General features: G+C 41.6%; 1 protein-coding gene across 1 annotated transcript in view; it reads right to left on the reverse strand.

The window, feature by feature from the left end:
- The window catches only part of GPATCH2 (G-patch domain containing 2), a 183,736-nt gene that overhangs the window by 41,320 nt on the left and 120,017 nt on the right, over positions 1 to 22,399 (reverse strand). The window contains exons 6-7 of the mRNA XM_054023966.1: positions 8,692 to 8,756; positions 143 to 182 (exon numbers count right to left, since the gene is read on the reverse strand). Coding sequence (XP_053879941.1) covers positions 143 to 182; positions 8,692 to 8,756 — 105 coding nt within the window. The remainder of the gene's footprint in view (positions 1 to 142; positions 183 to 8,691; positions 8,757 to 22,399) is intronic.

Genomic DNA, 22,399 nt, shown 5'->3' on the forward strand with positions numbered 1-22,399 from the left:
TAAGTAGCTTGCAAGGAAACATGGAATTAAGGCCGCTTTGCTTCTTATGTATTAAAATACTGACCCAATAGTTTTGGAGTAGAGATAGTTAAATTCCTTCAAATATATGAAGTAAACTGTTCTTGATCAAAGTGGTTCTTACCTGGCTATGTTCCTTCCTAGCCCCAGGGCTAAACCAGTGGCTGTGGGAGAAAAGGAAAAGAAGAGTTTAGCAATATAACTACATAAAGCACGTGCTGTCATATGACCAGTTTGTGCGTGCTTTTGGGTATTTTATTGTCCACCAGGAAAATATAGCCTTCGGCTATGCTTTATTTTAATGGGATATTTTATGGAACTCTCAAAGTCTGTTACAGTTTTGATAGGAATGTAAGAATGCACTCGCTCTGCAAATTTCCGCTTCTTAGGCAAACTGAGTAGCCATTAGCTTTACATTTAATTATGTTCTATTAAATTAATTTAATTCATAAATGCTAACATTTTACATGTCTTAATCTGCATATTGAAATATATACTATTAATAACAATTTAATGCTATCCTTATTACTGAAGTGTAAACTTTTAATTATTAGAGTTTAACAGATCTATAAGCACTGAGGGCTAACTGGTATATGTTAATGTATTAGCATTTTACCAATTGAGGTTTGGATTTGAATTCTATTTTAAAGTTGTAAATTGACATAAATTTGGTGGTCTCATGTCTCAAAACTGTCACGTAACTTGGCATTACTGACAATCTTTTACTTTACAGAGGCAAAACACTAGCATAGTAGGAGGGCTGCAGGTCATGAATGAAATATAGGATGAGCTAGCACAGTGACTTCCCACACTGTATCCACTGGGGGGTTTTAAACTGGCTTTTACGTTCAAGATCTGAAACAGGCTGCAGGCCTCCAAATGTGACTACAGTGGCATTACACTGGGATTTAACAGCTGCTGTTGGGGGGCAAATCTCAGATCTAGGAAAAAGAAAAGAAAAGAAAAGAAGAGCACCTGAGAAGAAGGACTACACCCCCCCCTTTCCCTGCCTCAATATATTGCCCCTTGATCTTGGGGGAAGGGCAACTGTGATAAATGAAGCGGGGTGCAGGGTGGGGGGAGGAAGCTCCCTTGCCAGCCAGCTAGCTATGAAGTCCCTCTTGGTGGCTGCTTGCTTTACCTGTAAAGGGTTAAAAAGTCCCCCAGGTAAAGAAAACAGAGTGGGCACCTGACCAAAAGAGCCAATGGGAAGGCTAGAACTTTTTAAAATTGTGAAAAAAGCTTTCCCTTTGTGTTCTGTGTTGTTCTCCGGAGAGAGGGGAACAGAGCAAAGTCAGGGCTATGACTATGCTGTAAAAAGTTTTTGCCAGGTATGGAAATCACCAGATTATACTTAGAACTACCCAAATATGTCAGTAGATTAGGAAATGTCTAGAAAGATGCAATTAGATTTATTTCTTTTATTTTCTGTGGACTCCTCTGTGCTAACCCCAGGAGCTTGCTTGTTCGTTTGTTTGTAACCTTTAAGCTGAACCCCCAAGAAAGCTATTTTGGGTGCTTAATTTTTGGAATTGCTCTTTTAAAATCTAGCAAAAACCTAAGTTTCAAATGTATTTTCTTTTTCTTTTTAATAAAATTTACCTTTTTTAAGAACAGGATTAGATTTTTGGTGTCCTAAGAGGTTTGTGCACATGTTAAATTAGCAACAGCTAATTTCCTTTGTTTTCTTTCTCAGCTCTTCCCCGGAGGGGGGGATGGGGGTGAAAGGACTTGAGGGTACCCCACAGGAAGGAATTCCCAAGTGCGCCTTCCTGGGATCTGAAAAAGGGGTTTGCATTTGGGTGGTGGCAGTCTTTACCAAGCCAAGGTCAGAGAAAAGCTGTAACCTTGGGAGTTTAATACAAGCCTGGAGTGGCAAGTATTAATTTTTAAAATCCTTGCGGGCCCTCACCTTCTGCACTCGAAGTGCCAGAGTGGGGAATCAGACTTGACAGAAACATAGTTCAATGCATTAAAATAATACATAGAAACACCACCACACTCTTTGTAAATGTGGTTGTACTGTTCTAGCTGCGAATGGCAATATTGTATAACCAAAAAGAGTGTGTTTTCAAAATGAACCCTTGAAGTACTCAATGGAAAAGTTCCTCAGGCCATGTTTACTTAAAAACTCCTATTTTTGAACATCTACATCACCATGCTCAGATTTCTCACATTGCTGCAGTTACTAAGTAATGACAGGCCATGGATTCTCCCGCCAGAAGCTACACAGGACACAAGAAGATTCTTGAAGACTCAAGTCAGTCTATCAGTGGAAGCAGCAGGGTAGGAATCTGTAGAAGGTATTCAGTCATGTTACCAGATGGTGTTGAATCAAACATACCGCTAAAATGTAAACTGTGTCTTCACAGAATTAAATGGATCACTAACTGAAAAACAATACTAGTTATTTCTAACCCTGTTTATGGGCCGCTAAACAGTGAATAATTTAATGTCTTGTCCACTCTGATTTCGAAAAGGGTTAATTTAAATATAGTTTAACAGTATAACAGTTTTAAATTGAACTCTCTCCAAACCCAGGTAGAGCAACCTCAGAACCCCTCCAAATACAGTTCGGTTAATGGATTTGCAGGAAAAGTAGTGTCCCTGGAAATTTTTGTATTGTCTTCAAATGCCCTGTTGGTTTGACACTCTGAAAGTACTGAATATGTTGCATACTGTGGGATTGCTTGGGAAGACTGAGAGTTCTGTAGTAAACCCTGAAAGCCTGTACCATAGCATCTAGCACAAAGGGCCCTGATCATAACTGGCTCATAGACTCATAGATTTTGAGGTCAGAAGGGACCATTGTGATCATCTAGTCTGACCTCCTGCCCATTGCAGGCCACAGAACTTTACCCACCCTGTAATAGACCTGTAACCTCTGGCTGAGTTATTGAAGTCCTCAAATCATGGTTTAAAGACTTCAAGTTACAGAGAATCCACCATTTACATTAGTTTAAACCTGCAAGTGACCCATGCCTCATGCTGCAGAGGAAGGTGAAAAAACCTCCAGGTGTCTGCCAATCTGACCGGGGGGAAAAATTTCCTTCCTGACCTCAAATATGGTGATCAAGTGGCCATTGTAATATAAATCAATAATACCCCAGCTACTTTTTCTAGTTTTATAGTGGAGAGAAAAAAAAAGCAAGGAACTGGAAAGTGAGAAACTGAATTTGCACTCATACGTAGAACAGGTGGAGGAGAGGGTGTGTGAAAAGAGAGAGAGAGAGAGAGAGAGAAAGAGAGAATGCACGCATGCGTGAGTTAACATAATAGAAGAAAGGTCAGAGCCTTCTCAGCCCAAGCTGTGCAGGAGTCCATGAATACAAGTTACTTCTATTAATAAATAGCAAAAATCAACAGTGAGGCCCCATATTTAGAGGTAAAAAACCCCTTTCCTGCTAGCATAACTATTAGGAACTGTTGTGTTTACCCAAACACTAAGAGGAGGTTACTTATCTGTAACTGGAGGTTCTTTGTGATATGTGGTCCCTATCTGTATTTCACTGTGGGGTTACGCATGTGAGTAGGTGGGAAGGTTCTTATTAGGCCTTTACAGAATCTGTTGATCAGTGGATGTGTGAAGACAGAGTAGCCGTGAGAATGTAGATAGTATGGGCTGATCGCCATGAAGTGGACTCGCAAGGAGCTGATAGACAAACCGGGTGTTTTCAGAAATAGGATATAGTCCAACATGAGAGGAATATCTGTAATCTCTGGGAGAACACCTCCTTGTTGTGCCCAAAAAGAGAAGCACTTCCATTTAGCTAGGTAACATTTTCTAATAGAGTCCTTTCTACTATTAGAGAGAATGTCTCATACAACTTTGGAGCATGAATGTTCTAAGGATGATGCCCACCCAAATACCAAGCCCTGAGAAGTGGAGTGGATGTGGATCGGGGTGCCTGATCTTGCCATTCCACTGGGTCAGGAGCTTGGGGAACGTTAGAAGGATGATTGGTGGTCGTGATGACATGCATAGGAGGTTAGGAAATCAGAAATGTCTGGCCAGAAGGGGGCAATCAGGATGAATCTTGCTTTGTCCTGCCAGATTTTGCACAATACTCATGTTGCACAGAACTCATATTGCAGGAGCAATAGCGGAGGGAAGGCACAGTTGAACTGATAAGACCAAGTAAGAAGCAGAGCAACACCCTGAGAGTGGTGATCTAGTTCTCCTCTGGAGCAATATGTGGTGCATTTCCTGTTTGCTTGAGAAGCAAACGATCCCTTGTTGGGGTTCCCCATATATTAAAAATATTGTGCACTACTGAGTTAGGGAGCTCCCACTCTTGTTCAACTATTTAATGACCTTCTGAGGGAATCTGTAAGCACATTTTGCTTCATTGGAAGGTAGGTTGCAGATAGGTTGATTTGATTGCTGATACACCAATTCCAGAGACTGACTACTTCTGCGCAGAGGAAGGGGAATCTTGCGCCTTCCCTGCTTGTTGATGTCAAAGATTGTCGTAATGTTATCTGACATTATAAGGACATGGTGAGCATGGAAGGAGGACCTGCATGCCTTCTGTACTTCTTGCAACTCCAGAATATTGATGTGCATCCTGGCCTCTCAAGACATCCAGGTTCCTTGTGCTGTGTGGCTGTTCATGGGAGCTCCCCAACCTAAGAGGGATGCATCCATAATAATGGTCCTGTTCAGAGAGGAAGGGAGAAAAGGGATACCCATACTCGATGAGAATTTGTCCACCACAGCAGGGAAGACAGTATCTTGGCTGGAACTGTCACCATGAGGTTCATGGAATGATGTTTTGGGGAATTCAGGGGGCGGGGGGAGGGAAACCTGGTCTGGGGAGCAGCCCCTGGGCACGGCTGGCCCCTGGGGTCTATAAAGACTCGTTGGGATTTGCCCCTCAATGAACCGGGGTGTGTGTGTGTGTGTGTGTGTGTGTGTGTGTGTGTGTGTGTGTGTGTGTGTGTGTGTGTGTGTGTGTGAGAGAGAGAGAGGGAGCAGTGTTGTGTTTCAGGGGTGGCTGGGGGTGGCGGTGTTTCGGCGGTGCTGGGGGGGAGGGGTTCAGCCCTCAACTGTTTTCATTGGAGTAATATGGCCCTCACCGCTTTACAAGTTGTGCAGGCCTGGCTTAAAGTCATCGCTGGGAGTGGGGTGGGAGGAGAGGGAGGAAGGGACATAGAATTCACTTCGTCGTCTGGGGATGATGATGGCAATCTTGCTGGTTCCGGTGGAACAGTTGGATCTGGGGGCAGATCTGCACGTCCCCTTGGAGGGGAGGCAAGGGTAACTCCCTGGCAAATTGGATCAACTCTGCAGAGGGGTACTGATCCCAAGGTCCCCAATATGGCCAGTAGGAAGGGTCGATAGGTGGTTATTGCATAAGGTACCAGCGGCTCCTAGTTAGATGAGACAGAGGTTGGTCCCAAACCTGTGTGGGTCTTTTGGGTGGTGAAGGATACAAAGGGTAAAAGAAGAATGGTTTATCAGATGGCTCAGAATCTCCTGATGAGGAGAAGGCTGATTCTGGTTCCAGTAGCGGTATCACTGATTCTGTTGGAGGGGAGATGTATTCTGTGTATAGGACGGGTGATAAGCTCCTTCCAGCAGTCAATTACCTTGGAGGTGATATTATCTCCTCGAAACGGAGGGAACTGATGGAGTAGGGGATTCCGGATCTGGGAGAGCAAAAAAGTCCTGTGAAGCAGCAACAGATTCAGATCTTCCAGTGTGACAGGGGTTCTGCTTGTCCAGGTGGTCAGAACCTATGAGGAGGGTGGTATCTGAAGTTGGCAGTTATCAGACTTCATCGGTGCTGACAAATCCCAGGGTTTAGAAGGAGCTGGGGACGACGGTACTGCCAGAAAACAGTCCAAACCGATGGAGCCCAATGCTTATGGGTGTTCTTGTCATGAGACTTAGTCTCTTTCTCGTCCCTGAGACTTAGTACATCCTAAGTCCTCATAGGCCGAGCTGGTAGGCTTGCTTACAGCTGAGTCCAACTTCTTTGACGTGGACTTTGAGAAAGACTTAGTTTCATACTCATGAGAAGCCTGTGGGGGTAGATTCTCCCATAACAGAGTTGGACTTGCAGCAGGAGGCGCATTCCTTGCTGAATCAGGCCAATGTACAAGGGATGTTCCCTGGCCTGGATCCAATTGGGGCCTCATGGCCTTCTCCATGAGGTATTTTCTGAGACGAAATTCCCACCTTTCTCAGGTGCAACTGGGGAACGATTGGCAGAAACTGCACCTCGCTGTGATGTGAGCTTTCCCAAGGTAGTACAGGCAGTGCCTGTGGTCGTCACTGACCAAGAAGGATCGTGGGCAAGAAGCACAAAGTTTGAAGTCCTGGGCATAGTCCACTACTCGAATGTGGTACAGGGGAGGGAGGTGTCCCCCGGGAGACTAATCTAATGCTAAACAGTAAAACTATTAAAACTATTGAACTATTTACAAACTAGATAATTCTTATTTTGTAGAAAGAAGCCGAAACTGCGGACACTTAAGGTTCCGACCCAGACCATGTGGCGGTGAGAAGGAACTGGAGAGGCAGTCAGACCACCTTATTCTTTATCCCCTGAGTTGGAGGCACAAGGTGAGCCATGGTGCATATGTGGGCCAATGGACACTACTTTCAAACTCTCCAGCTCTGGGCACATGGTGAGCATGCGTAAACCCACAGTGGAATACAAATAGGGACCATCATTCAAAGAAGGTGGTAGGGTATTTACATCACACCAACAGTCACAGATTATAATTTTGGCTGGGAAATTAATTCCAACGATGCCTTTTAAAAATAAAATTAATGTAAGGTAGATTATAATAAGGTATTCCTATTCATTTTCTTAATTTTAGGTTAATCACTAATAACTATGTACTGCCTTTTATGGTTGTGTTCTTTTTGGTGAGCTTTTTGGTAAACCTAGTTTTTTGGATTCCCTGTTTGAAAAAAGAAGAAGAAAATAATGTCTTTTATTATTGCAAACTACTCAAAAAACATCAGAAAAACATTTCTACTAATAATATCATCTGAATACAACCACTGGTCTATGCTAGTGATATATTGGAATATCTAATGGCACCCAGTGATGTCAGTGTGACAGGTTTGGTCACACAGATCCCCTTGGGATTGTCACCTGACGTGGTGAGATTACCTCAGAGCCCGTTTTCCCTGCCAGCTTGGGACTCCAAAACCCTGCCTTGTTGAGCCAGACAAGCTAGCCTCCTGCTGCAATACAGACCTAGAGTCCAGTCTACTCCCCCAAAGCTGCAGACTTAACTGAAAACAGCTCAGCAGGTTATTTGCCTCCAGCACCCAGACACCCTGCTCCCAGTGGGATCCAACCCCAAATAAATCCATTTTACTCTGTATAAAGCTTATACAGGGTAAACTCATAAATTGTCCACCCTCTATAACACTGATAGAGAGATATGCACAGCTGTTTGCTCCCCCAGATATTAATCACTTCCTCTGGGTTCATTAATAAACAAAAGTGATTTTATTAAGTATAAAAAGTAGTATTTAAATGGCTTCAAGTAATAACAGACAGAACAAAGTAAGTCACAAAGCAAAATAAAACAAAACACGCAAGTCTAAGCCTAATACATTAAAAAACTGATTACAGGTAAATCTCACCCTCAGAGATGTTCCAATAAGCTTCTTTCACAGACTATCCTCCTTCCTAGACTGGGCCCAATCCTTTCCTCTGGTACAGTCCTTGTTAGTTCCAGCAGACATCTCAGGTGGAACTAGGGGTTTTCTCATGACTGGCCGCCCCTTTGTCCTGCTCCACCCCATTTTATAGCTTTGGCACAAGGCAGGAATCTTTTGTCTCTCTGGTCCCCACCCCTTCTTCTAAATGGAAAAGTACCAGGTTTAAGATGGATTTCATCATCAGGTGACATGGTCACATGTCCTGTGAGATCCCAGCCTCCATTCTTCCTGGGCTGGCCCACAGGCACACAGGAAGGTTTGCAAGTAAACAGAGCCGTTTACAGTTCACTGATTCTGAAGCACCCTTAATGGCTTCCATTTAATATGTTTACATCAGTAATACAAGTTTATATCTTATTCTCCTAACTTCAGACACAGAAATAATACATGCAAACAAATAGGACGAACACAGTAAGTAGATTATAAGCTTTGTAATGATACCTTATAAGAGACCTTTTGCATAAAGCATATGGAGTGCAACGTCACAGTCAGAATGTACTCAAATAATCAATTCAGGGTTTTGATTCGTGGAACTTATATGAGAACCAGTTTTCTCACAGGATATCAAATTTAAAAGTGTTAGGTATTGTATTTTCCTTATGAAATGTAGTTTGACATTTCTGAACTTCTTGTTATTCTTCTTTGAAGAAAACTACTTCAAATGTCTTTACACAATCTTTTATATTTATTACTTAGCATATCTGTGAACATTTATAATATTTCAAATATAATTTAAGTATCTGCATAAAAAAAAATTAATAAAAACACATTCAAAGCAGCACTGAACTCCACAATTTAATTAAAAACCCACAGTAAGCTAAAAGGGTTGTAATATCCTTAGGATATATCCTATAACTGGGCCCAGGGCCCTCTTTTATTCCATGTTTGTACAGTGTGTAGCACAATATGGCTTTGGGCCTCAGATGCTACTGTAATACAAATAATAATAAAAACAGTGACAACCCCCCACCATCGGTACTCACTCATTGTGATGAGAATCTTGGGACAAGTGAACCATTTTCTTGTTGCCTGGGCTTGCACTGGTAATCTAAGAGGGGAAAAAAAATGGGAAAAAATAAAATAAAATAAAATAAAAATGCTACGAGTTCTTGGGCTGTATTACATGTACTTTGTATTTTTCCATTGGAAGAGTATATACAACCTACCGAGGTAGAAACAGACACACTAAATACAGTAAAAAGAATTAGTGATACTTTCAGTTGATAACTCAAGTAGTATTTTCATAAGTATGTAAATGATTTAGGAGCCTAATCCCAGTTTTTAAAGGTAATTGAGAAGTTTAGCAGCCTTATAGCCAGATTTTCAAATGTGTCTACATGTCTAATGATGCAAATAGGTGCCTGGTGGGATGTTAATAGAGATTAGGTGCCTAATCTCTTAGATGCTTTTGAAAATTTCAAAAGATGCCTATCTGCATCTTTAGGGGTCTAAATGCCTTTGACAATGGGATTTAGGTGCTTTTGAAAAACCCACCCAGAACGTATTGTGTTTTTAAGAAATGTAGAAAAACACAAAGTTGTGACGCTAGGCTGGGATTTTAAAATGGCTCTTACTGCCTTAGACTACTTTGAAAACCCAGGTCTTAGTCTGCAACCCAGAGCAAATGCTAATGAAAATAAAAGTTAAGTAAAATGTACATATAAAATGGCATATCACTACATTGATGTCATATTCAGTTGTTCCTTCTTTAATCTCAACTGCAATCAAAAAGAAATATGAGGATTTTTAAGACTAGTTATGAATTTACCTTATATACTCCCCTCATACGGCACAAATAGGCTTTGAAAAGGGTGTGTATATGGAAAATATGGCTTAGTGGCGTTATGCAATACTACAGCAGAGCAGCCTCCTGCTCTTCTGCAGCACAATTTGCTTGTTATAGCTGCTATGCATACACACAGGAAGTGGAGTTAGGGGGTGTTAGTAGGGTTACCATATTTTGTGCCTCCAAATGGAGGACACTCCACAGGGCCCCGCCCCCAGCCCTGCCCCAACTCTGCCCCCTCCCCAAAGTCTCCGCCCCCTCCCCTGCTTCCCGCGAACATTTGATTCGCAGGAAGCCTGAAGCAGATAAGGGGGAGTGTGGGGGGAGGAGGCACGGCCCAGGCTGGCCCCCCCGGCGGCTCCAGCCTGGGTCGGCTCGGGCCCTGGGGTGCCGGCCCCGGCCCCCGGCTGACCACCCCCGGCCCGCCCAGCACTGCTGGCCCCCGGCGGCCCGGCGCACCCCCCGGCTCCCGGCCCCGCGACCCCGGCTCCGCCCCCCTGGCTCCGCGACCCCGGACTGGCTCCTGGCCCCGCTCCTGGCCCGGGCCCGGCTCCCGGACCAGCACTGCGACCCCGGCTCCTGGCCCGGCCTGGCCCCCGGCCCGGCACTGCGCCCCTGGTTCCCGGCCCGGCACCGCGCGCCTGGCCCGGCACCATGCCCCCGGCCCGGCCCCGCACCGCCGACCCCAGCCAAAGAGGCCCCGGCCGAGCACCACCGAGCCCTCCCTCCCGATTTTCCCGGACATGCCCGGCTTTTGGGGATTTCCCCCGGGACGGGGATTTGAGCCCCCCAAAGCCGGACATGTCCGGGAAAATCCGGACGTATGGTAACCCTAGGTGTTAGGAATCACCTGCTGAAGTTGCACACATGCAGAAAGTAAGTGCGAAAGTTACTGCTGTTTGGAGCAACAAGTCCTCTTACAATTACATACATTAAAGTCTCCAGCGGATAAAGTCTTACAATCACTAGATGACCAAAGTCAGGACAACAAAAATCAGCTATGCTGCCAGTACTGAAAGCAGACCTGGAAACCACACAAATAAACAGCTGATATGCACATATTGTCTGGGACCATTGGGGTTTGGGTTGTTTTTTACCTATGGATCCTCTGTTTATCCACATTTGACAGTTCATCACTCATCAGGAGGATGATATATTGCATTTTCAAAGACAACAAATCACTGAATATTTTATAAAAGCAAGTTTCCTCTACTTTTACACATTTTTATGCAGAAGAAGAACCAAAGCATCTTAAGGGTCAAGTCTGGAAAATGTTCATATAATACCACAGATGCCTTTAGAAAGCTCCACAGATTCAAAATATTTGCCAAGTTCCACAGAAATTCCCGATCTGTAAACTTGGAAATTTCATTATAATGGGTAGAATCTCTCAAACAAATAGAACTTGAAAAGGACACCTGTTTTACTGGTCAGTAATTACTCAAATGCAACCACCCCTAAAACTCTGACAGCAGCAGACGTAGCAACATTATAACTTGCTGCCTCAAAGAAATCTTGCCTGCAACCAGCATATAGAATAGGCAGTTCCAGACACCAATATTTGATATTAATTTAGTCAGATTTAATGGAGTGAAAGCAGTCTTGCTTATTCACTTAGTAACAATGAATATTGCAATCAATGCTTTCAAACAAACTTCCCCTCTAATGTTACATTTTATCTTATAATTTGAGCAAGACACTTTATTTGTCAAATATGGACTTTGAAATGCTGATGATCTAAAACATTTTAAATGTATATGTTATCGGGAAGTTACAACATTAGTAACCGAACTGTTACTTGCACACCATCGGTAAACATGTGGCTCAGCTCTAGAGAGTTACATCCTGCATTAATCTCAAAATGAGGTTTTCATGCTATTCCAGTGGGTATCCCTGGAATATAGTAATCCATTTTCTACACTGTGGGTATAAGAAAAGCCGACTGTGCCTATGTCATGCTTTGTTAGAGGTTCATGATCACATTATCTCATGGTGGACCTGACACTTTTATTCAGTTTACAGTATGTTCTGTGTACAGGCAACTTATTTCCTTTGCCAGGGTTGCTGACAACCTTTTCCACACTATATTAATCTTGTTTACTGACTTTATCTTGGTACAAATATCAGAAAACTGAACTTTTTATCTCAGGGAGAAAATAAACAACATGTTGACAGAAGCAGAAGCTATTTTCTGGACTAAAATTGGTTGTTTACCTGCAGCCATACTTATGGAAAAATGTTTAACTCTCCAACTCGCTTGAAATACATAATCCAAAATTTAATAAGCGTGAAAATTTCAAGAAAATCCATGTGATAAATTGTCAGGTATAAAACAGTATCTTAACATAAAGAAATATGATTTGTAACTAATTTATACTGAATATAAAAGTGCTCTCAATCTAGTTACAATTCATCAGAAAGTATATTGATCAGGTTTCTCCTACATATCAAAGGTAACTTCAGTTACTAAATAGCCACAGAGGATTTATAAAATTAAATGTACAATACACACACTTATATGGATATGTATGTTATACTGATTCTTATAACGTATAACTATATATTAAATTTAGATTTGCAACACTGCCTTCCTTCATGAGAAACAACACACTGATAGAGGGCAACAGTCTAAGGTGATGTTAACAATATCAGACATGGATGTCTTCTGAGTCTTCCAATAAAGAAGCCAATTGCCTTCTATATCTCACTCTAGGAAGGAGTCAGTTGGAAGGACACTATGAGCAAGATGAATACTTGGTCAACTGGTTAGCTCCTCTGTCCATTAGAAGAGATTGTGGGAGTTGTCTACAGCTGGTTCTATGTGCTGAATTCCCAATGCTCAGAAGGAAATACAAGAAGATAGTAAAATTAATAGTGACCATCTCCAGGGCCAATAGTAGTAAGCATAAATATACCTTTCAAACATTGACACACAGTGTCTTGGTAGTACAAATATTTTAGGGACCTAAGTTTGGAATGACCATTTAACTCCTGTATGAGTTAACAGCATATTGAAGAAATTACAACTACATTTTATAACCAACAAATAGTATTATGTATGCAATTTTTGCCACACTTTACAGAAAAGTCTATTTTTAGAAATTTTAGGAGCTTTAATAAAATGTGTTAATACCATTTGCTGTACCCTTCCATGGGTAAAAACAAATTGCTGGGCAGTAGGAGTCCACCTGTAAGGCGGAAGGAGAAAAAAAGACAGCAACACAATGACTTAATATTTTACTTTAAAATCATATTTATATAGAATTTTTTTAAAAGCCTGATCTCTCATGATCTACCAGAGTTATAAAAGAATAACCTGTTTCAAATGGGTTACGGCATTTGGTCATTGTCTTGATGGCCCAGGAGATAAAGGAACTTAAACATGTCACGAGCCCAGGACTGAACGTTGATCGTCCTGGAATTTAGATAACCATAATTGCGATGAAAGAGGAAAACATTTCTAAGTATCCCCCCCACCCCCAGTTAAGAATGGCAGCTTTTTAAAAGCTGATTAGATATATGAATGTCTGATGTAGTTCTATAAAGTACAAGTAACCAGAAGCGATGAATTAGACGGCAGAGTACAACTCAGGATGTTAAAAGAGCAAAATAAATGCAATGAAATAAACTGCACAGAGCACAGATGATGACGTGAGTGTAACAGTGAACTACAGCTCTTTGCACTCTACAACTCATCTTTGCATTTGCTTGGTCTTAATGCTTGCCAACCCATCTACACATAGCCTATGGGCTTCTGTAATATATACCAGCTGCAAATAGCTCCAAGGGGCTGAAACCATATCTGAAGATCAGTAATGTCTAGGGGTATCCTGGCCACTCTTCCTTTCTTCTTCTGCTACAGCAACAGGGAGAGGCATGAGACCCCCTCACAATGGCTCTGTAATGCTGTAGGACGAGTATTGCACTGAGTTGCATGGCTTTTGTGCCAGACTACACCTGCACCACTTTACAGAATATGGCCTACAGTATATTAATATCCAAAAGTGTGTGGGGTGCTTCACAGAAGACACAGAATGATTTGTGCTTGCCTCAAAGACTGAGCAGTCTAAATTTCAGATGCAAGGAGTGAAGTGGCAGGATTGGATGGGAAGAAGGATGACAAGGGTTGGCAGAATATGAATATGAAATTACTCAGTTTATGTGATGTGGACATTAGTGAGTTTTTTAATGTTTAAAAATACAGAAGTTATTAAACTGTTCTTATTGCAGACATCATGGAGGAAATGAGATTTCAGGGGAAGTTTAATTGGAGCCAAATGGAAAATAATAGTTTGGAAAACTAAAATAGGAAGGGCACGCCACACAAAAGAACAGAAATGAAAAAAAAGGCACAAATATACTTGTGGGACAAAGATAGACAGGGCATCGAGTGTGGCATCACTGTTAGGACAGAAGGAGGCAATACAAGAAGAATAGGAAAAGGTATTATAGTAGGCCATGAAGGTAAGGACTGAAAGTTTGTGTTAGATGTGATGGAAAAAAGGGAGTCAGTGGGGCATTCTAAAGGGGTATGTGACATAATGCAGTCAGAATAACGAGCCTAGAAGTTAATTTTATCATATGATTGTGGAAATTAATATTTTACTGTTATGATCCCATATGAGAAGTATGTGTATATACAGTAACTCCTTACTTAACGTTGTCCTGGTTGTTTCGTTGTAACGTTGCTCATCTATAAGGGAACAAGCTCGTTTAAAGTTGCGCAATGCTCCCTTATAACATCGTTTGGCAGCTGCCTGCTTTGTCCACTGCTTCCAGGATTCTCTGGAAGAGCTGCCCCTCCTTGTGGTGATTAGAACCAGGGAGGCTGCAGTCCGCCCCCCCCCCCCCCACCAGCTCCCCTAAATTCCCTGTAAGGTATGTGGCTCGTCAGCTGCCCAGAACCATTCAGCTGTTCCTCCCCATACTGTCGTGCTGCTCCTGCACTGCCTCTGCCTTGGAGCTGCTCCCGGGAGCTTCCTGCTTGCAGGGGAGATGGAGAGGGGTTGCTGATATCAGGATGTCCCCCTGCTCCTGCCCCGCCCCCCCGTAACTCCTCTCCACAAAGCAGAGGAGGGGGAACAGGGCTCAGGGACAGAACGGAGGGAGCTTGCTGGAAGCTGTTGCTTCCTGTCTGAACTGGCTGATCTGCTTAAAAGGGCAACATATTTGAAGTGGGGTCAGCGTACTTAAAGGGGCAATGCACCTCTCTCTCTCTCTCTCACTCATGCACGCACCCCCCCTCCCCCAGCACTTTGGAAAGCCAGCACCTGTGCAGCCGTGCATGTGCTGTCAGGAGGAGGTAGTGGTGCGCTCCAGCTGGATAGCGTGGGCTCATCATCATGTTCAGTTTTTGCAGGGAAGCGTTTGAGCTATTGCCCTGCATCTATTGTGTTTCCTCTCTCCTGCGTCAGCCCATGCTGCCTTGTCGAGTGTTTGGCTACATTAACAACAGTGCATTAACCCTTGAGGGCTCAGCCGAGTGCTAGTTCATCATTTAACAGCAAGGTATTTCCTGGAAAATATTCCACCCTCTGACTCCTCCACCTCAACCAAGCTTCACAATCATTCATTGCTGTGTACAATATTAAACTGTTTGTTTAAAACTGTTTAAAACTTATACTGTATAAGTATATAACGTCTTTTGTTTGGCAAAAAAAATTTCCCTGGAACCTAACCCCCCTGTTTACATTAATTTTTATGGGGAAATTGGATTAGTTTAACATTTCGCATAAAGTCACATTTTTCAGGAACATAACTACAATTTTAAGTGAGGAGTTACTGTATCAGACCTTTGGTGACCAAGAGTTTCAAATTTGACATGATTTTGAGCGCCACAGTTTGAGAGAGCTCAACTTGGGGTACCTTAAAATCTGATTTTCAGAGAATGATGAGCACCATTCTGGAAAATCAGACTTTTTAAAGGTGCTTGAAGTTGGCATCCAACAAATGAACGCACCCTAATTTCAGTACTGTATTTTAGATGCAACACTCTTAGTTGCACTAGACTGGATTATATAGAGAGATTGCAGAGTTATCGTTATAGCTCCAAAATAATTGCATAGATACACACTACTATTTGATAGGGTGCAGGACTGTGAATCAGAAGACCTGGTTCTATTCCCAGGCCTGTCACTAATTAGGTGTATAACCCTGGACAAGTCTTATCTTTACAATAAGCATAATGTTACTTCACCACCATTATAAACCGTTTTAAGACTTATGGATAAAAAGCACTGGGGGGAGGGATAGCTCAGTGGTTTGAGCATTGGCCTGCTAAACCCAGGGTTGTGGGTTCAATCCTTGAGGGGGCCACTTAGGGATCTGGGGCAAAATCAGTACTTGGTCCTGCTAGTGAAGGCAGGGGGCTGGACTTGATGACCTTTCAAGGTCCCTTCCAGTTCTAGGAGATGGGATATCTCTATTAACTAACTATGTTATAGGAAGTGCTGGAGGCAGGGCCAATAGTTAAGGTTGCTTAACACTTTCATTTCCAACTGTTTTCAGTTGCTTATAACTTTGTCAAACCATTATGCTGAAATTTTCCATACTGGGTATCTGCCTCAGACTTTTTTCTCTTTAATTTTCAGCAGTGCAGCTATTTCCAAAAATAAGATTAAGGAAAAATATATTGCTCTGCGAATGATGAAAATAGGCCCGTATCTTTGGATCACAGAATTGTCTTTTGCTGTCTCCATGCAAACAAATATGGCAGTGTTTAAAAATCACTGTTTGCACATACTCAGTAAAAGTTTGTTAGAGGCTGTTCATTACGTTTCCTGACGATTCTATCTACACTGAGCACACTCCAGTTCAAAGCTGAGCACAACTTTCCCAGCAATTCCTCCTCCTAGTTGCAAGGGGCTGCTCTGTCACTGGGCACAGGAATAGAGCCAGGAGAATGTCTCTGCTGTGCTCTCAATACTCTCCCTATTGGCACTCAGGCAGACTGCAAGAGAGGAAACAGCTGCTTAATTTGAATGTAATGAGGGAAGGAATGGGGGAGAAAAGGGATAGGCAGTTAAGTGGGACAGAAGTTTCTTTGAGAAGGGATGGGGAGGGGAAAGGAATGAAGGGGACAGGGACAGGCTGTGGGATAGCAGCAATGAACAAGAGGGACAGAGAAAGGTCTGGGGGAGGGAGGGAGGGAGTCCTGAAACTACTAGAGTTCACTCCCCTCCAGAATCTAGAATTGAACCAAAGATTCTTGAGTCCTACCACTCTTCTGCTGTTTAACTGTGAAACCCATTGGGCAAAGTATGTGTTGGTCCACACAGAGAATAACTACCTACTACCTCTACCAATTACTCCATCAACTCATGTGGTAGAAATCTGTGCTGTGCATATAAATATTTTATTCTTGCTAATGACATATTTGGGAGTCAACATGGTTCCACAGAATGGCATTTCAGTTTCTCAGGTTAAGAAACTAGGAAATTACATTGAGAATACTAAAATCTAAGCACTCAAAAGTTAGGAAATGCCAGATTTAAGGTTTCCTGTGCAACTTTAATTTGGCCCTATTTGTGCATATGCCTTTTGATAGAGTCTTTAATGATATGATGGCATAGAAATTTTTTCCACAGTACCCCTGCTCCATTCAGGATGGAGAATGTGCAGGGAGTGAATCAGGGTTGCTTAATGAATGATGTTGTCTGTAGGATCCCTGCCTCATTTATTGCAGAATTCGGAAGGTGTTCAGTAAACAAGGCAGGGGACTGCAAGGAGAGAAAGGATTTTCTCATGGTTAAGGCAGGTGAAATTCAGTTTTTCTATTCCTGCTTCATCTACAGTCTTATGCGAGCCCAAGCAAACCACCTCAAACTCAAAACACCTTGCTCTGATTTGCTAATCATATAGAAGTGCTAATCATATAGAACTGAAACTGAAGTCAACGGGAGCTCCATTTTGAGCATATGAAGTGCTACAAAAATAAACTTTTAAAATGTACTTGGAAAAATCAGGCCCAAGGTGTCTCAAGATAGGCATTGAAAATTAATGGACACTTGACTATTTTGGACTTAATCTCTGCGCCTCAGTTCCCCATCTGTAGAATGGGATAAAAATACCACTTAATCTCAAAAGGGACATTGTGAGGATAAATTATTTAGTGTTTGTGAAGTACTCAGATACTACAGTGATGAATGATATAGGAAAAACCCACAAAGGAATTAATCTGTATTCTGACCTATATGAGAAGCTGAGATCACTAATATACTAATCTATTTGATAAGAGCGTCCCAACACTGGTAGGTTGAGGAAATACAAATAAGGAAGAGGGGAGGAACCTCTACTGAATATGCATTAGGCATAATGGCATCAGCACAACATATTATAAAGGTTGTATACCAGCCTGTGTGCTTGGGAAGGAAGAGATGTTGCCCTTGGGATGTGCCAGGAAGATGGCCATTAGCGATGGTGATGAGGAAGGTTATGAGGAAGATAATGGCTAACATTTCAGGTTGTTCTACAAGCGATGTGTGAGCATATGGATGTTCAAACGTACAGTCCCTATTACCTCTATTTCCCTTGCTGGGTTAGAGAGTTGGTGACTTTGCAAAATATATTAATAAATCTATTACAAATACAGGAGGATTTTTCTAAGCGTGAATGTTGCCACTGTGCACATCAGGGTTACCAACTGAATAGTAATTTGAATAATACTTGGTCTGATCTTGGGACAAGAACCCATCAAATCTCAGAGTGTTAACTAGGAATTCTTAAATAATCAGTATAATTAATATACAATCCATAGATCAGGCAACAGTGGTGAAGAACTTTAAAGGTTACTTGAATTGAGTTGGTCACCTACTGGGCTGATCCTCTCTGGATCAACTTGTCATTGGGATACAGGTAGACCTGGACCCCTTGTCTCCTTAAGTGAGCTACTATAACTGCCAAATACTTCATGAATACTCTTGGTGCTGTGGAAAGACCAAGGGGAAGGACCCTGTACTGGTAGTCTGATGTTACGACTAGGAATCTGAGGTATTTCCTGCAAGTCAGATGTAAGGATATATGAAAATAGACAACTTGAAGGTTCAGAGCCATGAACCAGTGTTGAGGATTTAATAAGGAAATTATTGAAGCCAAAGTCATTATCCTGAACTTGAAATGGCTCATGTACCTGTTGAGACATTGAAAGTCCACAATGGGATGCAAACCCCCTATCTTCTTTGGAATAACAAAATAACTGGAATAAAAATCCTTGCCCCTGAACTCTAGGGACACCTCTTGCTTCAATAAAGTATCTTGTAAGAGGGGTCCTTGAAGAGGAATAGACTGGATTTATATTCAAAATCTATTGCTGATAATCTCTCAGATGCACTGGTCTGTGGTTATTCTAGTTCAGGCTTGCTTTAAAAAAAGAGGGAGTTTCCAAAATGGGGTTGGGGGGAAGGGAGAAATGGGGAGAGATCCTATGAAGTTCTGCCAGGCTCTCCACACTGGCATGAAACACGCTGTTCAGAAGAAGACATTGAGTGCACTGTACCAAAGGAAGAGGTGGTGGGTCATCTGTGTTGGAAACTCTGCTTCTCAATGGTGCCAACGCCCTCTGTGGGTTATGAATGTATGGAGCAGACAGACACTGCTTGAAGGAACTTTAAGGTCTGATTTACTTTCTCCTTGGAGCTGGAGTATACTAGCCCAGAAAATGCAAAGTGTTTCTAGAATCCTTTTATGAATACAGGCCCTGTTACTTTTTGAACTGAAGAGGTTGCAGCTCTCAAATGGAAGATTCTCTATTGTTGTTTGGACCTCCCTGGGCAATCTCAAATGACTGTAGCCAGGAGGATCTTCACATCACTACTGATGTAACCCTGGTGCATGCAGATGCATCCGACAGATCCAAACCAGCCTACAGGTAAATTCTATGCATTAACTAACCCTCCAGCCTGATAGATATTAATTCTTTCCAGTGATCAGGCAGAAACCTTTCCATAAACTGAGACAGCTTGTCTGAGTAGAGTCATATTTAGACAGAAGCACCTGGTGGTAGGCAATGAGTATCTACAGATTGGCAGAGAAATAGACTTCTCTGCTGAAGAAATCCAGTCTCAGGGTCCTTTTCCACTGGGGTTGTTGCAGGAGGCCCTTGCTGCTTGGCTTTTTCCTGAACAGCTGCTACAACAAGTGATGCTGGTACCAGATGCAACTAGAAGTGCTTGAAGCTCTTGGGAGGAACTTGGTACTGTCTATCTGCCATTTGGAAGTTGCAGGTATTAATACTAGAGTCTTCCACAAGTCCTTTACAGGCTCTAACAATCACCTGTTAATAGACATGCGGAGTGTACCAGTCATGGCAGGGTGCAGAATGTCTAGCATCTTGTGCAATTTTCTAAAGGGGAGAACTTGGCCTATGTTCATCCTTAGAAGCCACGCGACATAAATCTACATTAAGGATTAACTGGTACGTAAAAGTTCATTTAAAAAAGCAAATCCAGCTCCAGAAGTACCAAAAAACCCCTTCAAATACATAAATGTATAGCAGTTTTCGTATGCCAATAGCATCAAACATTTGAATCAAAACATTTGTTAAAAACAAAAAAAAACAAAAACAAAACTATTTTCAGGCTTAAGACTAACATACTAAGTTGCAGCCCAAAACAAATATGTTATGATTTAAGTTATAAGCCTCAGAAAATAAGGATTTATAATGGAAACTGACACAAAGTCAACTGTAGCACCAAAATGGTGCTTCCTTCACTCACAAGGTCTGTAATAGCCAATTTATAGGAAATTCAACCAAATGACATCAAGGGAAGAAATAAAACATCTATTCTTTGAAGTTTATTACCCTTGTTAAAAGCAATTTCTTATTATTTTTATCACCCATTTATTATCACCAATTTTATTCCCTTCCTTACTAGAAGGGTAGGAGAACAGCTGCCTTTGCATCTGACTTCAGTGCTTTTTCATGATTAAACTAGCATGGGTAGCATATTATAGCAAGATGTGTCTAAGTATGTGCCCCACCTGCATGTCTACTTCTTCCTTCTCCTGAGATCCAAAAAACTTCAATACCAGATTGTCATGATTAGAGTTATATTATATTATAATAAATTAAGAGCTGAATTAAAAAAAAAAACGTTCAAGAGATAAACATGAACTTTCATTGGTAGCTATCAAGAACTCTCAGACAATATTACATCCATTGTATTTGTTTAAATAGTTACAATGCTTACACAGTTCCCCCATATCCCTGGGTTGATTTCTCTATTACATTTTTATTCACCCTCCAAATGCTCTCTTGCTCCAGTGCCCACAATGACAAACACTTCAGGCGGCAGACTGCCATTCCAGAGAAGGGCCTCTCTATTGTATAACCCACTGTTCTAGCTCAGTGATGCTCGGTCAATCAAACCCCACTTCCTCAAGGCTTTATGTCTCCATAGTGCAACTGCTCTGCCAGTGACTCCTTGCCAGTTTGTCAAGACCCAGAAGTTAGCTGCTACTCTTTTTATGATTCTTAATCTGACAGTGTTACTTGGAAATGAACAGCAATTTTAAAATGTGGCAAGCTCTATATGACTGCCCCCTAGTGAGTTCAGACATTGTGCTAGTAAAATGTACATAAGTGATAAGGGAAGGAAATCAGCTCAAGAGAAACTGGTTAAAAAACATCGACACAAAATCTTAGACCAAACAGATAAAGGAACAAACAACATCCCAGTCGACCGTTTGTTGTTTTGTTTGCATTAAAAACAAGCAAACTAAAAAAAAACCTCCGAACCTCACTACTGTGGGTAAAACGATACACATTATAGCAACAATTTCCTCCCCTTTGGTGTGAAAAACTAAAACCAAACACAAATCTTCCAGTGACTTAACAGTCCGTACACATTTTTTTCAAGTTTTATTTCAGACAAAATGAAATATATCCCCTTTCAAAATATCCCCTTTATACATGATACTCATTTAACAAAATTAACAAAATTTAACGACTTTAGTATCTGAGACTGAAGAAAAGCCACCTGTAATCATCTAAATGTCACACAAAAGAACAGCTAAAGTATTTTAAATTTCAGTTCTAAAAGTAAAGAAAAAGCATGCTTTTTTTGTAAATTAATTTTACTACATTTTGTCTTCACTGACTTTAAGAGCTACCCAAACAGGAAAGGTATATTATGAAACTAAAACAAACAGATTTTTTATAGAAAGCCATGGGTTTGAGTATTCTTTGAGTAGCACTGGAAACAGTTATGGAGAACACGATGAAACATGTTTTACTCTTGACTTTTGCTCAGGACTTAATTTGGTGTCATAGTTTTCAATGTAGAGAACGAAGGGAGGAAATGAATTAATTTAGTCACAAGGAATGAGCATGTGAAAAAGTTGCATGAAGAAATAAATTATTTTGTATTACTGAGCAGGTGAAACAGAATAAACCATGTGCATGCATTGTGAACAGCAAACCCAGGACCATATCCTGGCTTTAGATACATGAACAATTGAGCATCTAAAACAAGAATGTGGTCCAGTGAATTTTATGAATTGGTATGCTAATAGAATAAAAGACTAAACTACATCTCAGATAATGTAAATCGAATTTTACCAGAACTACAAAGTAAGTAACAAATTTAACTACGTTGCCACCCAATTCAGAAAATAATAAAATGCATTAAAAATTATATTTACAACTACATTTCAGCTTTAAGCAAAATGGGTTTACCAATGAAGATGAAATTCTTAACAATAATGAAGGGAGTTCATAGAATCATAGAATATCAGGGTTGGAAGGGACCTCAGGAGGTCATCTAGTCCAACCCCCTGCTCAAAGCAGGACCAATTCCCAACTAAATCATCCCAGCCAGGGCTTTGTCAAGCCAGGCCTTAAAAACCTCTAAGGAAGGAGATTCCACCACCTCCCTAGGTAACCCATTCCAGTGCTTCACCACCCTCCT

This window comes from Malaclemys terrapin, chromosome 3, assembly GCF_027887155.1.
Source record: "Malaclemys terrapin pileata isolate rMalTer1 chromosome 3, rMalTer1.hap1, whole genome shotgun sequence".
NCBI lineage: Eukaryota > Metazoa > Chordata > Testudines > Emydidae > Malaclemys > Malaclemys terrapin.